The 18527-nt window shown below is 41.6% G+C and overlaps 1 protein-coding gene across 1 annotated transcript in view; it reads right to left on the reverse strand.

Annotated features, from left to right (window-relative positions):
• The window catches only part of USP13 (ubiquitin specific peptidase 13), a 129685-nt gene that overhangs the window by 58391 nt on the left and 52767 nt on the right, over window positions 1–18527 (reverse strand). Inside the window, exons 6-8 of the mRNA XM_068971203.1 lie at window positions 16536–16720; window positions 3469–3563; window positions 2218–2405 (exon numbers count right to left, since the gene is read on the reverse strand). Of these exons, the coding sequence (XP_068827304.1) occupies window positions 2218–2405; window positions 3469–3563; window positions 16536–16720 (468 nt within the window). The remainder of the gene's footprint in view (window positions 1–2217; window positions 2406–3468; window positions 3564–16535; window positions 16721–18527) is intronic.

Here is an 18527-nt window from a genome sequence, read left to right on the forward strand (position 1 = left end):
TACTTAAAGCCTACTTGATAATAAAGTGTTGATTATCTGCTATAGCTTACTGAATACTGTACTGAAAGTGCAGAACAGAAAGGCTATCTGGGTACAAAATAGTTGTGATGGTTGTTTACCCTCAAGGTCTTCTACCTGACCAGGAGCTGTGGCTGCTGCCTGCCCAACATCATACGAGAGTATGTACCACCTGTCACTAGCCCAGGAAAACTAGCCGAAAGCAAAATGCAAAATTCAAAATACAGTTTCTACTGAATACACAGCACTTTTGCACCATCGTCAAGTTTAAGTTGAATCATCTGAAATCAGGGATGGTCTACATTTATTTAAGGTCTATTTCCCCAAGTGGGGCTGGGCACCAGGTCTTATTTACCACTGAACCCCCCCACACCTAGCGCTCTGCTGAGCAGAGCAGAACCCACTCTTTATTCGCTGGATGAAAAAATGAAAACCTGACCTGGACAACTGACCATAAATTTCTAAATCCAGAAACAGTAAGAAGAGGTAAGATTTTAAGTATCAAAAGAAGGGAAGGAAAAGAATATTTGATATACTTTTAATAACCACCATTAAGGGCTTCTTCCCTGATGGCTCAATGGTAAAGAATCCACCTGCAATGCCAGAGACACAGAAGATACGGGTTCACTCCCTGGGTCAGGAAGATCCCCTGGGTGAGGAAAGGGCAACCCATTGCAGTATGCTTGCCTGGAGAACTCCATGGATAGAGGAACCTGGTGGGCTACAGTCCATGGGGTCACAGAGTTGAACTCAACTGAACACACAACCACCATTAAAATCATTAGCATTCAACTCTATGTGGGTAAAAAAATCGCCCTGGGCTATTCCTAGTGTGCTATCTGTCCATCAGTTTGTCTCAGCACACATGTGTCCTCTTCCATACTTGAACCAAGGTCGAAACCGACCTGCTCTGGGAAACACCACATATCATTTCCTAAACTTAGACAGCAGCTGCCCATGACCTACAGCTGCTGGTCTCTGTGGCTCCCTGTGCTAAGCACAGTTTAAGGAAGAAGACGCTCAGAAATGCAGCCCTTCTCCCTCCCTGGCCGAGGGAGAGAGCAGGCAGCCGGTACAGGCATAGTTAGGAGTTGCCCTCAATCAATGCCTCCCAGTTACCTATGGTGAAGGACCAGCTTGTTTGTTGGTTTCAAATCATATAGATGAGATCCTTAAAAATACAATAAAAATAAATTAGAGTTCACCCCCGAACAACATGAGAGTTAGAGGCAACAACCTTCCGCACAATTGGAATTCCATGCATAACTTTACAATCTTTTGAATTCACAGTTCCTTCACAACCATGGTTTCAACCAACAGCCAATCATGTATTGGGTTGGCAAAAAGTTCATTAGGATTTTTCTATAAGATGGTTTAGAAAAACCCGAATGAACATTTTGGTCAACCCAACAGTACTGTAATATGTATTTACTGAAAAAAAATCCACATATAAGTGGACCTGTGCAGTTCATGCTCAAGTTGTTCAAGGGTCAGCTGTATTTGAAAAACGAAATGCCACTTACTAAAAAATGGCAAAGTCAAATTACTACAATTTCTCAATGCCCACTCTCAGTTGCCATACCTATCCCAATACAGGTCCATTTTCAGCAGTCCAAGGACCAGCACCATCTACAAACCACAGTTTGAGCAGCAAAAAACCTAAATTCTCTAAGAAACTCCACTCACTCACCATTGCCCAAAGAGATCAGCGAACCTCTCCAATCGCATGTAGAGGGAGAGATGAGGCAGGTTTGCTGTGAAGATTAATGACTATAGTATTTTCGGCATAGAGGTTGCAGGTTTAAAAACAGAAAGTGAAGTGAAAGTGAAGTCACTCAGTCGTGCCCAACTCTTTGCAACCCCATGGACTGTAGCCTACCAGGATCCTCCGTCCATGGGATTTTCCAGGCAAGAGGACTGGAGTGGGTGCCATTTCCTTCTCCAGGTTAAAAACAGAAGCCATTATTAATGTGACAAATCCCTGTAGGAGGTTTTTCAATTTACAAACCTCTCCTTATCTCATGCAATCCCTATAACACTTCAAGCATTTTCACCTGCCTTCATGCGGGAAGTCACAGCACAAACGTGGTGAAATGTCCCACAGTCAGTGAGGAAGGGCTTCCCTGGTACACACTGCCTGAGCAGGCACAGAGGAGACGTGGGGCAGTCTGCATGCCCAGGTCTACACAGGACACTTACGCTCTCTGGAATTCTGGGATGCTGAAGATGGCCTGCATCACAGAGCTGAGATAGCAGCTATTGCCCAGGTTCTTGAGCCCTGTGTACCCTGGGCCGTACATGGGCTTCAGCTTTGTCCCCATCTCCTGGATCACCTCCCACTCACTGACCCGTGGCTTGATGTCGTTGTCCTGGAGCCCATTCTCTGTCTGGGGCAAGATCAGTGAAGAAATACAACTTTGACGATGACTGTCATTCCAAGATCACATCCCACGAATTATTTCTAACAGCAATAGAGGTTTCTGCCTTTCCCCTCAGTTAAACAGAGAAATAAACAACCTCATTAAAAGCGACTGAGATAGTGATGGTTGCACAAGGCAAATGGACTTTGTGCCACCGAACTGTGCACTTAAAAATCATTAAAATAGTAAGTTTTATGTTAGGTATAGATTTCCATAATTTAATAAATGACCACATTTAAAAGATTTAACAGTAAAAGAGACAAAGACCAAGGGGAACGGGGATAGGAGGAGGAAGAAGACAAACAGGAATCAATAAAAAAGAAGGCAGATGCAACACAACACAGCAGACAAAAAGCAAGACAGTTGGAGAGGAAAGTGGAATAAACCCATGGGGCTCAGGAGAAGCGCAACGTAGGAGGGAGGTTTAAAGAAGAGCAGAGAAAATAAATTAAAAAGTGACATGAGCGAGACAGAGGAATTAGAAGGAGAACATGAGGAAAGGGAGATGGCCTGGGCCAAAGCAAAACATGCACATTTAACCGGCTCCTCATAGGGTCAAATATTACAGTCACAACACCAGCCTGAAAACACAACACAAAATGAGCCACAGGGTTTCCATCAGCAATAATCTACTGGTTTACTCTTTCCAAACACCCCCAACAAGCTCTCCTTCCCTTCCTGAAATTAATTAAAGTGATGTTGGTCACAAATCATTTTAAAGGTCATCTCCCCATACCTTCTGCCTTTAGTGAACAAAAAATGATTCATGCAACTCTCCATCAAAGGAGACAAAAATTTTGCAAATAAACTCCAACTAAAACAAAATGGTACTTGATGAGGTGCCATGTTCATTATAAAATTTTAAAACTCTAAGTAAACTGATAACCAAAGAAAACGCTAATTAAGTTTGAGAAGTAAATGCAAACATTAAAACCTAAAACCTAGAAGATGTATGTGATAGGAATTATATAAATAAACCAAACAGTTTCCCTGCAAGGTGGGAATAGAGACAAAAGGAGACCTTTCTTACCCCATGCATATGAAGCATGTCAATTCCAAAATGTGCTAAATGCTTGGCCAAATGAGGGTCCAAAACAGCTTCCTCTTCTTGGAAAGAATAAACATCTAGAAGGCAAAAAGAAAATAAGCACTAAGATCTGCAATCAAGTTGTTCAACATTCAACATGCACCCACCAAGCTCCTCCTATGCACTGGGCTTGGGATACATCAATGAACAAACAAAAAACTCTGGTGAGTTTCAACTGATAGATGAATAATAAGCATAGATAGATAGATGATAATAAGCATAATCAATGGGTATTTTTGTAAATATATCTATATATCAATCCTTTTAACATTTCAGAAAGTAATTTTATAAAGGATTTCTGAAACAAGAAAAAGAGGACAGTGTCTAAAGCTAAAATAATTTAAAACTAGACAAATATAAATGCCTAACGCTGACTGTTCTAACCCCAGTGGCATGTTTATAAGTTCAGGAGGAGGGAAGCGGGAGGGAGGAGACGGTGACACTGCCTGCCACCCTCAGGGGGAACCAGTGAAGAACAGAGAAAACACAGGACCTCAGGCTGTCTGAATGGCTGGACTGTGGTGTGAGGTCCAGGACAAAATGAAATTCTGCCCATGGAACCCTCTGTAGTCTCAGAGCTACCACCACAGGACCTTCCACTTCCATCTGCCCCCTCGTCCCCCCCTCCCCAGTGTCCACACCTCAGAGAGCTGGTGAGAGGTCTCTGAAGACTGCAGTGCACCCCAAACGTGCCCACCCCCCAGCACATGGAAGACGATGATGCATCTGGTACAGCAGGGTAACTCAGGAGGCTGCACCGAGCCCAGGATCTGAGAAATCAGCATGTTGACAGCCTTGTCTGTAACCCACTCACAGGGCTCTGGTGTTGGGAAGCTGTGTGCTGAAGGGGGCCGCTTCTCTCCTCAGAACCCTCATCTGCCATCTGACCACATAAGGCTTCAGACTGAACCCAGCTTCTCCAAGTGTAGGGCATGATTCCAAAGCAGCAGCAATGCCTGAAAGCTCATTAGAAACGCAGAATCTCGGACTCAACCCAGACGTACTGAACAAGAACCTGCATTCTAACGAGATCCCCACGCATACAGGAAAGTTTGAGAAGCACTGTATAGCGCTTTCGAAAGCTACCCAAACCACCGCCTTATCTGTCCTCACATGGCAGTGCGACAGGGAAGAGGGAAACATTTTCAGGCCCATTTTGCACACGAGGAAATGAGACTTATAAAAGTTAAATCATTTGTCTCAAACCCCACATGTGGCACAAACCCAAGTAGTCTGACTCCTGGCCCAGTCCTTTCTACTCAGATCTCTTAGGAGACCAAGACTCAGTGAGGCACCATCCGAGGCCCTTAACAGGTAGAGAGAGACAAAAAACACATTTAGGGGCTTTGGTGGTGGTCCGGTGGTTTAAGACTCTGCCCTTCCAATGCAGGGGGCACGGGTCCAATCCCTGGCTGGGAACTAGGATCCCACATGGTTCAGCCAAAAAACAAAAACAAAAACCCCACAATTTCTTCACTCTAAAATTGGAAAAACAAAATGTGAAAATAGATATAAAGATATTATTCTTTACAGCAGCAAAAGATAAGATTGTTCAAGGAGTTGCCTGCTCTCTGGAACAATACCAGGAGGAGAAAAAGACAGTGATATATAGAACTACGGTGACCCTCTGACCCAAACCCAGATACATGGAGACTCACTGCCACCAAAAAAAGGTCAAGTCTTTCTATTATTAACAGATTAAACATTGTATAGCTTTCTCTTCTATACCTCTTCCCCTAGACGTCCATTTCAACTTATGGATAGAAGCCTTCATCTATATTCTTTTCTAAATACAATTCAGTGCACTCAAAAGTAAACACAAAAGATAAAATCCCCAGGCCAATTAAGAAAAAAATTTCCCAAATGTTTAAGTATTAAAAAAAAAAATTCCTTGAACTAATAACTTGAAACAACTACATCAACTATATCTTCAATTGATGACACGTGACAGTAAAGTACCACTCAAATATTGGCTAGAAGGTAGAAATGACACTTCCCATGCACTTTAAATTTGGTCATTAGTTAAACTAGTGAGAATTTCTAGTTCAACAAAGAATGTTCAAACTACCGTACAACTGCACTCATCTCACATGAGAGCAAAGTAATGCTCAAAATTCTCCAAGCAAGGCTTCAGCAGTAGACGAACTGAGAATTTCCAGATGTTCAAGCTGGATTTAGATAAAGCAGAGGAACCAGAGATTAAATTTCCAACATCCGTTGGGTCATAGAAAAAGCAAAATAGTTCCAGAAAAACATCTACTTCTGCTTCATTGACTATGCCAAAGCCTTTGACAGTGTGGATCACAATAAACTGTGGAAAATTCTTCAAGAGATGGGAATACCAGACCACCTGACCTGCCTCCTAGGGCTTCCCTGATAGCTCAGTTGGTAAAAAATCCGCCTGCAATGCGGGAGACCTGGATTCGATCCCTGGATTGGGAAGATCCCCTAGAGAAGGGAAACGCTACCCACTCCAGTATTCGGGCCTGGAGAATTCCAAAGACTGTATAGTTCATGGGGTTGCAAGGAGTCGGACACGACTGAGCGGCTTTCACTTTCACTTTACCTGCCTCCCGAGAAACCTGTACGCAGGTCAAGAAGCAACAGAACTGGACATGGAACAACAGACTGGTTCCAAATAGGGAAAGGAGTACATCAAGGCTGTATATTGTCACCCTGCTTATTTAACTTATATGCAGAGTACATCATGAGAAACGCTGGGCTGGAAGAAGCACAAGCTGGGATCAAGATTGACGGGAGAAATATCAATAACCTCAGATATGCAGATGATACCACCCTTATGGCAGAAAGTGAAGAGGAACTAAAAAGCCTCTTGATGAAAGTGAAAGAGGAGAGTGAAAAAGCTGGCTTAAAACTCAACTTTCAAAAAATGAAGATCACGGCATCTGGTCCCATCATTTCATGGCAAACATGGGGAAACAATGGAAACAGTGACAGACTTTATTTTCTTGAGCTTCAAAATCACTGCAGATGGTGACTGCAGCCATGAAATTAAACAACGCTTGCTCCTTGGAAGAAAAGCTATGGCAAACCCAGATAGCATATTAAAAAGCAGAGATATTACTTGGCCAACAAAGCTTCCTATAGTCAAAGTTATGGTTTCTCCAGTAATCATGTATGGATGTGAGAGTTGGACCATAAAGAAAGCTGAGCACCAAAGAATATTAATTCTTTTGAACTGTGGTGTTGGAGAAGACTCTTGAGAGTCCCTTGGACTTGTAAGGAGATCCAACCAGTCGATCCTAAAGGAAATCAATCCTGATTATTCACTGAAAGGACTGATGCTGAAGCTCCAATACTTTGGCCACCTGATGCAAAGAGTTGACTCGTTAGAAAAGACCCTGATGCTGGGAAAGACTGAAGGCAGGAGGAAAAAGGGACGACAGAGGATGAGATGATTGGACGGCATCACCAACTCAATGGACATGAGTTTGAGCAAGCTCTGGAAGATGGTGAAGGACAAGGAAGCCTGGTGTGCTGTAGTCCATCGGGTCACAAAGAGTCAGACACGACTAAGTGACTGAATAACAGTGAGATAGTTTTGAAGACTTAAAGACTTTAAGCCTCTACTTATCAGAGCTCCGAGAGAAAATTACAAGATTGACAGAAATGTACCATTGGCATTGGTCTAGGATTTTGAAACAAGTGAAAATCACATAAAATTATATGGTTCTTAAGCTATTAGCCTCCTGCCTGTGTGAGAAATTAACATTTCCTATCTCCGGTCATTTACTGCCCCCAAAATATGAGATGATTTAGTCAGATATAACAGTTACTTACCCCAATGACAAAAACAGTTTAGTGAGTAACACACAAGAAATCTAAAATTGAACTGTGATCCTTAAACTTGGCAATCATGAAGAATTTATAAGTGACATGTAGTCACAGAAAAAATATTTGAAGAAGACTTGGGGACTGAAAATCCTTACACATTTTTCATTAGGAAATTTACTTTATCTCCATCTTCAGCTTAGCAAACTCAAGTCTTAACTCAGAAACTACTGCAGCAAATAAGCACAGCCTGACAAGTATTAATCTCCCCAACTCCAACCTTGACTTAAAAACTAGAAGCTAAGAAACAGGAAGTTCACAGAAAGATCCTCCTGCTAAGTCACTTCAGTCATGTCTGACTCTGTGTGACCCCACAGACAGCAGCCCACCAGGCTCCCCTGTCCCTGGGATTCTCCAGGCAAGATCCTCCTAGGAATAACCTAAGCAGAATTTCATGAGTAACTACACCTAACTTTAGAAGTAAACCAGCCATTGTTTCAAGTTAAATGACAAATGAAGCCATGGAGAGCATAGAGAAATCCACAGAAGCAAAAAGATTCAAGAAAAAATTTACGGAATTAAAATGACAGAAAGAAGATCTCTGGCTGCCTAGGAATAAGAAGTTTTACTAAGAAAGATCACAAAGAAATTTTGTGAGGATATGGAAATGTTCAGTCTTTGTAGTGAAGGTAATGATTAGGGAGCTATATATTTTAAAAATTCATTACCTAAAATATTTAAAAGGTTCCACTTACTATATGTAACTTTTACTTCAGTCTGCAACCCAGCCTTGACCCATATGAGTTGATGAATGAATAAAGGTAATATTTAAAGGGAAAAAAATTTTCCAGAGTGAAATGATGTGATAAGCATGTTAGAAAATAGTATGTGCATTCAGGAAACTATAATCAATATCCAGTGATAAACCATAATGGAAAAAAAATAACAATATACATATATGTACAATTGAAGCAAAAATTCTGCTAAACAGCAGAAATTAACACAACATTGTAAATCAACTATATTTCAATAAATTCTTTTTAAAAAATAAATAAAATAGCACGTCTATTAAGTTTCAAAAGTAATGAAGGAAAACTTATAAAACTTATAAAGATGGAGGCTAAGACTGAGACCAAGACTGAGAACCTGTAAGGAATTATATATAAAAGTGGTAACAACTTCTTATCTCTAATGAGGTTTCTTTCTTTTATTTTTTGTTTTTCTATTAATATTTTTCCAAATTTATTATATTTTGATTGAAAAAATGTTTTACAACTAATTGCCAAAGATTACAAATATTAAAATATTTCTATAGGATAGTATGCTATTAGAAGTAGTGTACCACTGGGACCATGGAAAAAGCAAGAGAGTTCCAGAAAAACATCTATTTCTGCTTTATTGACTATGCCAAAGCCTTTGACTGAGTGGATCACAATAAACTGTGGAAAATTCTGAAAGAGATGGAAATACCAGACCACCTGACCTGCCTCTTGAGAAACCTATATGCAGGTCAGGAAGCAACAGTTAAAACTGGACATGGAACAACAGACTGGTTCCAAATAGGAAAAGGAGTACATCAAGGCTGTATATTGTCATCCTGCTTATTTAATTTATATGAAGAGTACATCATGAGAAACGCTGGACTGGAAGAAACACAAGCTGGAATCAAGATTGCCAGGAGAAATATCAATAACCTCAGATATGCAGATGACACCCACCATCCTTATGGCAGAAAGTGAAGAGGAACTAAAAAGCCTCTTGATGAAAGTGAAAGAGGTGAGTGAAACTGTTGGCTTAAAGCTCAACATTCAGAAAACGAAGATTATGGCATCTGGTCCCATCACTTCTTGGGAAATAGATGGGGAAACAGTGGAAACAGTATCAGATTTTATTTTTCTGGGCTCCCAAATCACTGCAGATGGTGACTGCAGCCATGAAATTAAAAGACACTTGCTTCTTGGAAGAAAATTCATGACCAACCTAGATAGCATACTGAAAAGCAGAGACATTACTTTGCCAACAAAGGTCCATCTAGTCAAGGCTATGGTTTTTCCAGTGGTCATGTATGGATGTGAGAGTTGGACTGTGAAGAAGGCTGAGCGCCAAAGAACTGATGCTTTTGAACTGTGGTGTTGGAGAAGACTCTTGAGATTCCCTTGGACTGCAAGGAGATCCAACAAGTCCATTCTAAAGGAAATCAACCCTGGGTGTTCTTCGGAAGGAATGATGCTAAAGCTGAAACTCCAGTACTTTGGCTACCTCATGCGAAGAGTTGACTCATTGGAAAAGACTCTGATGCTAGGAGGGATTTGGGGGCAGGAGGAAAAGGGGGCAACAGAGGATGAGATGGCTGGATGGCATCACCGACTCGATGGACATGAGTTTGAGTGAACTCTGGGACATGATGGACAGAGATGCCTGGCGTGCTGCAATTTATGGGGTCACAAAGAGTCGGACACAACTGAGCAACTGAACTGAACTGAACTGAACCACTGGTCATCCTTGTTCACTCATATGGATTCACTGACTCATTCATTCATTCACTGTAGTCAGCAAATAAATACTGAATACCAAATATGTATGGATACTGAGGATACAATAAGAAATAAGATAAGCGAGGCCCCTGCCCTCATAAGTTGAAATGTTAATATTTCAAATAGTCTTATAAGAATGCTGGTTTGGTATAACGGACCTCCACAGATGTCTTCTTGGCTGTCGTTTACTCATGTGACTTTCAGCTCTCTTTGTTGGCCCCAGAAAGTGGCAGAAGTCCAGATCTTGCCTGCAGATCCCCACACAGTAAAGAAGAAGGAGAGAGAGGTAAAGATATACTTCAGGAAGCTCTGGTGTTTTAGAAAGACTAATGAAACCATAGAAGCTGGCTTCACTGCTCTGTTCTCACAACTCAAATGGAGAGAAAAACAGAACTGTTGGTCAAACACCAAGTCATAAGCCACAGAGGAAAGGTTCTCTCCAGAGTAAGTGTGATCTGTTCACCCAAACTGTCTCTCTTCACCATGAGTTTATATTTGTGCCCACAGAGTACCTTCCACAGAAAGGAAAAGAAGAGAAGCAAGAGAATGCTCCAGCAATTGACCCAGAAAGCCAAACACAAAATGAATGAGGTCAGAGGTGCGTACTATCACCTTAGACAGCATAAATCCCAGACCAAACAGAATCTAAACTGTGGTCAGGAAACGAAAGCAAGTAAGAGGAAAGAGATGTCAGTAAGGGAGACATGAAGAAGAAGAAAAAGAAAAAATGGTAAATCAGAGGAACAAATTTTATTGGTATGTCTGCCTTCCTCCATCTGTTTACTCCACAAATACTTACTGACACCCACTATGTGTGAGGGACTTTGCTGGATGCTAGAGATATGATAGTGAACAACAACACTGTTGTTCAGGGTCTGCTGTCTTATGAAAAGTGCCACAGTGGAGCAGCAAAGAAGCACACAGAGGGGTACAAGCCAGGTCAAAACTAAAATGAAGTAGTCAATCCTTGATTCCAAATCCTTGGACTGATGTCCAGGTCAGGGGTGAAGATGACCAAGTAAGAAAAGCCACCTTGAGATGCTGCTGAGCTGGGCAGAGTCAGGGGGATAGGTGAGTTCACAGCTGCCACTGATAGGAACAGAATGATGGGACAAAATTGATGATTAAATAGTTAGTCCCACTGGGGAATTGTGAGTAAAAAATATGGGAGACCCCCATAAGTTAATGATTACTCAAGAAAGCACGTTTGCTTAACCACAAAACCAAGCAGGCTTGCTTACCAAAAAACCCATGCAACAGAAGCAAGGGACATGCCCCAGAACAATAAAACAATGGTGGCATGAGTCCCAAAACCCTACCCAGCGAACTCAGTAAATTAATGATCCCTAGAACAAGTTCTGTGCACACACACAAAAACAATTATTTATGGAAAGGTGACTTTTCAAAATGAAAAACCCTCATTGTACTAAAACTTGAAAATATTTTTCCAAAATTCTATATGACAATCCTGGCCTGACCATACAGGGACAAGTAAGCTTCCCGGTCCTACCTGGGGGAGGAACTGAGGATGGAAACTTGATATCTATTCAAGAAAGACAAAGGTCTTCTCTCCCTCCCCACTTTTCCTTTGGTTATAAAACTGCAGCCCACTAAGTTCTCGGGACACAGCATCTCTTGCCCACCCACTTGTAAGTTTCACAAGTATCCTACTCTAATAAATCACTTCTTATCCACCTCTTTGCTCTCACTGAATTCTTGTCTGCACTGAGACAGAAAGGACTATGGTACTGGAGCTCTTCAGAGCCCTCCCCGCTCCCCAAAAACACACTGATTTGTTTCACCGTGGCCATCTCAGAAGACCCTCCTGCAGTCACCAAGGCTGTGAGGCTTCTTCTTAGGTAAACAAATTTCCATGATGAGAGAAAAAAACACCCTTGCCTGCCTCCAACCTTTTTCATTCCCTTCCCACCAACCTCAACCTCAATCTGCCAAAGAATGTCTCCTCCCCCAGAGGAGAGCTCTTCATTTGTTTGTGTGGTGATCTGTTTCTTATTTTGATTGCTGCTGTACCCATGGAACCAGAGTGGAATTTGATAGGGGGCCCACTCTTATTACCCAGCCACCACAATGGCCACGACTGGGGGATCACAGCTTCCTGGAAGAACTAATTCTAGACTGAGATGTCAAGATGAGTAGGAGTTTCTCACTGAACAGGTATATCCTTGTTGGGGAGAAGGAAACCAGGATGATTGGATCATACCACCATTAAGTATCTGAGTTCACAACCTGCTTGGATTCCATGCTCACTAAGCAATAGTCTAAATATACTTCAGCTTCCCACAGGGAAGGAATGTACTAGTCAAGTTGACATAAACATCCCACTTACAGGCAGTTGTGGTTCTCATTAGGAACTAAAAAATAAACTCCCTGCCTTTAAGATTCTGGCTCTTGTGAGTTGAATTAGCTCCTCAGTGAGCCTATCGAGTATGGAAGATGGGCTATCAACAGGAGTACCTTCATAAGGAGGCAGTCACCCTGCCCTGGACAGAGGAAACCCTGCCTTCCTGGGCCTCAATATCCACAAAGCCCATTGTCAGACATTTAAAGAAATGTCACGTTTTCATTAATTTATTTGGTTTTTAAATAAATATTAAGCTACACCTAGCTAAGAGTCGGGCACGACTGAGCAACTTCACTTTCACTTTTCACTTTCATGGATTAGAGAAGGAAATGGCAACCCACTCCAGTGTTCTTGCCTGGAGAATCCCAGGGACGGCGGAGCCTGGTGGGCTGCCGTCTGTGGGGTCGCACAGAGTCAGACACGACTGAAGCGACTTAGCAGCAGCAGCAGCAATCTATTAAACAGATTTAAAAGATACAAAAATAGAATTGATACATCCCATAAACTAATATCTTGGGCAAACTTCAGGAGATAGTGGAGGACAGGGAAGCCTGGCGTGCAACAATCCACAGGGTTGCAAATAGTCAGACACAACTTGGCGACTGAACAACAGCAGCAACAACAACAAATAAACTAATATGATAATTAGACTGAAAATGATTATTTGCATTAAAACCAACTCTGCATAAGATAAATAGGAATCAAATCCTGATCTATTTTCAAAAACTGAACATTTTCTCAGCTAAGTGAATTCAAGAACTTTCGTCATAGCTGAATGTTTCACATTGTTTTTGCCAATGTTTTATGTTTTCTGTGGTTGAAAAGTAGCATTTATTCAAATACTCTCAATTACGTGATAAGGAAAATCTTGAAAGTTCACCCTCCCCTACAAAAAAAACCAAAAACTTAATTATGGCAGATAATGGGTTAATATTCCTAATGGTTAAGAAGTTTTTAAAAGCCAGTAAGGAAAACACCTATAACCTACCAGAAAATCACCCTAAGAAATTCAGAAAAAGAACTACAAATAGCCAAGAATACTATGAAAAAGTTCAGCCTCACTATAAAGCAAGTTAAAACAAGATAACAGATTAGCCAAGGTTTTTAAATATTCTGAATACAAAAAGTTGTCAAAGATTTGTTGGAATAGGTATTCTCATACATTTCTGGCGGGCGTATAAATTACTACAGTTGTTTAAAAGAGAAACTCGGCAACTGAAAATAAATTTAAAGGTTCAACCCTTTGTTCACAGGAATCTGTCCTTAAAAGAAAAAATCATTAGACAAACACCCAAAGACTTGCATGTATACAAAGATGTTCATCAGAAAAGCAAAATGGTAACATCTCACAGGGAAACAAGAATAACTGATGCTTTTGAACTGTGGTGTTGGAGAAGACTCTTGAGAGTCCCTTGGACTTGCAAGGAGATCAAACCAGTCAATCTAAAGGAAATCAGTCCTGAATACTCATTGGAAGGACTGATGCTGAAGCTGAAACTCCAATACTTTGGCCACCTGATGTGAAGAGCTGACTCATTTGAAAAGACCCTGATGCTGGGAAAGATTGAAGCCAGAAGGAGAAGGGGATGACAGAGGATGAGATGGTTGGATGACATCATCGACTTGATAGACATGAGTTTGAGCAAGCTTGGTGATGGACAGGGAAGCCTGGTATGCTGCAGTCCATGGGGTCGCAAAGAGCCAGACACAACTGAGCTACTGAACTAAACTGAACAGGGGAACAGTGAAGTGATTTGTGGAACTAACAGGGGATACTGAAGAATGTTTAATGACATAGAAAACATAATGTTAAATAGAGAAAATAGGGAATAAAACTTTATACAGTGTGATTCAATTTTTGTAAAAATGCAGGCTATGTACGTGTATTTGTATGAGAACTGATCAAGCCTTTAAAAAAGAAAAAAGACTGAAAGGAAACACTCAAATTATTAGAAGCAGAGCGGTTTGTCTGGGAAGTGGTATTACTCCCGATTTTTATTTTTAAAACTCCCGATTTTGATTTTTATTTCTCTAAATTTTTCTCTGCTTTCTAAATATGTTACACTGAACATCTGCTTCCCATATTATCAAAGGGCTAATATAAAACTTTCCCGTCTCAGGTTAAAGGAAAGAAACTTTAGATGAACTCTAAATCACAGTTTGAAAATAAGTTTCATGCTTTAAAAAAAAAAAAAGGCTACTGGAAAATTAAAGATGCTTAGAGAATAGAATTAATCCTTGCCTTTATTATTAGCATATATCTAAATAGAATACAAATATTTAAATTGGAGAATTATTTAATTATTTAAATTAAAAATTATTTAAATAGGAGAAGGCAATGGCAACCCACTCCAGTACTCTTGCCTGGAAAATCCCATGGATGGAGGAACCTGGTAGGCTGCAGTCCATGGGGTCGCACAGAGTCGGACACGACTGAAGTGACTTAGCAGCAGCAGCAGACTAGTTGGTTCACTTAACCAAAGTATCCATGCCTAGTATAAGCTTTTGTATGGAACTCAAAGATGAGTAAGACAGAGCTCAACTGAAATTTTAGAACAAAGTCCCATACATAAATAATTTTAGTCTTGAACAGGATATTCTGAGAGCTGGACTTATAATAACTGGTCTCAAAGCACTACATAACTTCACCATAAAAAGAATGAAATATTGCCATCTGCAACAACATGGACGGACCTAGAGATTACCATTCCAAGTCAAGTAAGCCAGAAAGAGGAAGACAAATATCACATATCATTGCATGTGGAATCTAAAAAGATGATACAAATGAACTTATTTCCAAACAGAAACATACTCACAGACATAGAAAACAAATTTATGGTTACCAAAGTTTGCTTTCGTTAGCAGATACAAGTTTGGGATTAACAGATACAATCTACTATATATAAAATAGATCGGCAACAAGGACCACTGTACAGCGCAGGGAACTATATTCAATGTATTATAATAACAAAAGAATCTGAAAAAAAAAGAATCACTTTGCTGTATACCCGAAACGAACACTGTAAATCAACTATACTTCAATTTTTTAAAAAGGCCCTGTATCTTTAAAATAGTACTAAAGAGGAAACATCTGAATTATCCTCCCCTTACAACTGTACCCAATAGAATGCCTATGAACCCTTCTCTCTGGAGCCCCTACAAGGACTGTGATGATTGCCACGTACACCAGTCATTCAACAGAGCAATGTCACCCCAAATCCAACTGGCGGGCTACAGTCCACGGGGTGGCAAAGAGACACAACTAAAAACAACAACAAACAAAATTCAGTCAGAGAAAGATAACAGAGAAGAAAAGACAAATGTCTATATTTGCCCTTAAAAAAAATCATCCTACCTTAAAGTAGAGAAGAAATAGAGACTTCACACCTGGACAGATGGAGAAGACTGACCTGAGTATGGATCCAGGTCGGTGCTTCATAAATGTTGTCAGTGACACTGAGATGATGGGTTCTTATGACCACAGCTCAGTATTTAATTTTCTCATTATCAATCCTGATATAAGTTCTCTGTTCCCTCACCCAGTGGTGGAAGGAATTAACTGTACAAACATGGCTAAAAGCTAATGTACAGTGGGGAAACACACAGAGGATCAGTAGGAAGCACTTCTAACCCTTCGCTGCACTGGACACAATCACTGCCCACTGAGGTCAAGGGGTCTGAATATCCAGTATCTTGAACAACCATCTTCTCCATCATGACACTAATCCCCCAGTGGACTCTAGGCTTTCGAACCCCTACTGTTCTAATGGTGAGTTCGATTATGCACATTTACTTCACAAGTCCTGATTCCTCCTTCTGTCCTCTTTGTTTTTTGGTTGCTCAGTCGTGTCCAACTCTTTTGTGACCCTGTGGAGTGGAGCCCACCAGACTCCTCTGTCTGTGGGATTTCCCAGGCAAGAATACTGGAGTGGGTTGCCATTTCCTTCTCCAGGGGATCTTCCTGACTCAGAGATCGAACCTGCGTTTCCTGCACTGGCAGGTGGATTCTTTCCCGCTGAGCCATTATCCAAGGGATATACAGAAAGATACAAAAGCAAAATACTTTTACCAAGACTCTACTGTGGGCACTGGGCTAAATGCTTATGCACCTTGACAAACCTATGAGGGAGATACCATGATTATCCTCAAGATGAGGAACCAGAGGCTGACCCAAGATCTCACAGCTAATAAGAGGTAGAATCAGGATTCATGCCTGGGCTGTCTTAGTCCAGAGCTTATGGCCTCCAATCCCAGAGAAGAAGGCACTGGTTAATCCAAGAGAGAGCCACTGCAGGTGCCTGAGTTGGTAAAGGCACACTCACCAGCCCCATCCGGAGTGATGGTCCCCAGTTTTACAGCGAGAGCGTAGCCTGTGTCTCTGTAATGCTCCAGCGCATGCCCGTTGCCCCCGGAGCTGTCAAAGAACCACTTCCCACACAGCACAGAGCCATCAGTCAGGTTCAGCCAGAGGTTCTCCCGAAGGTCGCACCTGGCACACTTCCAACCACTGTGAAGTCATCAGAGGACAGTTAGCACAACCACAGCACAAGGCATGATAAGAAAACATCTAAGAAAAAGGGGTGTCTCAAGTTGGGGGGGGTGGTCACAGGAGATGGTCAGTGGAATAACAGAGACCCATTCTAGACCAGAAGGAGCACTCACGCGGGGGCCAGGTCCTCCAAGAGAGCTCTTTTATCTGAGAAAACTGACACAGAACCTGAGGGTAGGAAGAGAGGTCATTTCCTCCAAATTCCTTACATGAGAGACAGTAAAGCCTGAGCGAGTTTTAAATTATGAAAGATCCCATGTGTATAAACAACTGAGGTTCTAAAGCATTAACCACCAGTAGTAATGCTTCACTACTAGTGTAAACAAAACTCTAATACACTGACAATCTAAGTAGAAAGGAAAACACTTCGTTGTTGTTATTATTCAGTCTCTAGGTCGTGTCCAATGCTTTGTGACCTCATGGGTGTAGCATGCCAGGCTCCTTTATCCACCACTGTCTCCCAGAGTTTGCTCAAATTCATGTTCATTGAGTTGGTGATGCTATCTAACCATCTCATCCTCTGTGCCCCTGTTCTCCTTTTGCCTTCAATCTATCCCAGCATCAGGGTCTTTTCCAATGAGTCAGCTCTTCACATTAGGTGGCCAAAGACTGCAGCTTCAGCATCAGTCCTTCCAATGAATACTCAGGGTTAATTTCCTTGAGGATTGACTGCATTGGTCTCCTTGCAGTCCAAAGGACTCTGAAGAATCTTCTCCAGCACCACAGGTCGAAAGCATCAATTCTTTGGCACTCAGCCTTCTTTATGATCCAAGTCTCACATCTGTACACGATTATGGCTTTGACTATATGGACATTTGTTGGCAAAATGGTGTCTTTACTTTTTAATATGCTGTCTAGGCTTGTCATAACTTTTCTTCCAAGGAGCAAGTGTCTTTTAATTTCACGGCTGCAGTCACCATCTGCAGATTTTGGAGCCCAAGAAAAGAAAATGTCACTGTTTCCACTTTTTCCCCTTCCATTTGTCATGAAGTAATGGGACTGGATGCCATGATCTTAGTTTGTTTAATGTTGTTTCAAGCCAGCTTTTTCACCCTTCTCTTTTACCATCTTCAAGAGGCTAAGTTCCTCTTCGCTTTCTGCCATAAGGGTGGTATCATCTGCATATCTGAGGTTATTGATATTTCTCCCGGCAATCTTGATTCCAGCTTGTGCTTCATCCAGTCTGGCATTTCACATGATGTACTCTGCATACAAGTTAAATAAGTAGGATGACAATATTACTCCTTCAGTTCAGTTCAGTCGCTCAGTCGTGTCCGACTCTTTGCGACCCCATGAATCGTAGCACGCCAGGCCTCCCTGTCCATCACCATCTCCCGGAGTTCACTCAGACTCACGTCCATCGAGTCTGTGATACCATCCAGCCATCTCATCCTCAGTCATCCCCTTCTCCTCCTGCCTCCAATCTCTCCCAGCATCAGTCTTTTCCAATGAGTCAACTCTTCGCATGAGGTGGCCAAAGTACTGGAGCTTCAGCTTTAGCATCGTTCCTTCCAAAGAAATCCCAGGGTTGATCTCCTTCAGAATGGACTGGTTGGCTCTCCCTGCAGTCCAAGGGACTCTCAAGAGTCTTCTCCAACACCACACTTCAAAAGGATCAATTCTTCGGCACTCAGCCTTCCTCGCAGTCCAACTCTCACATCCATACATGACCACAGGAAAAACCATAGCCTTGACTAGATGGACCTTAGTCGGCAAAGTAATGTCTCTGCTTTTGAATAGGCTATCTAGGTTGGTCATAACTTTT

Source organism: Capricornis sumatraensis, chromosome 1 (assembly GCF_032405125.1).
Source record: "Capricornis sumatraensis isolate serow.1 chromosome 1, serow.2, whole genome shotgun sequence".
Taxonomy (NCBI): Eukaryota; Metazoa; Chordata; class Mammalia; order Artiodactyla; family Bovidae; genus Capricornis; species Capricornis sumatraensis.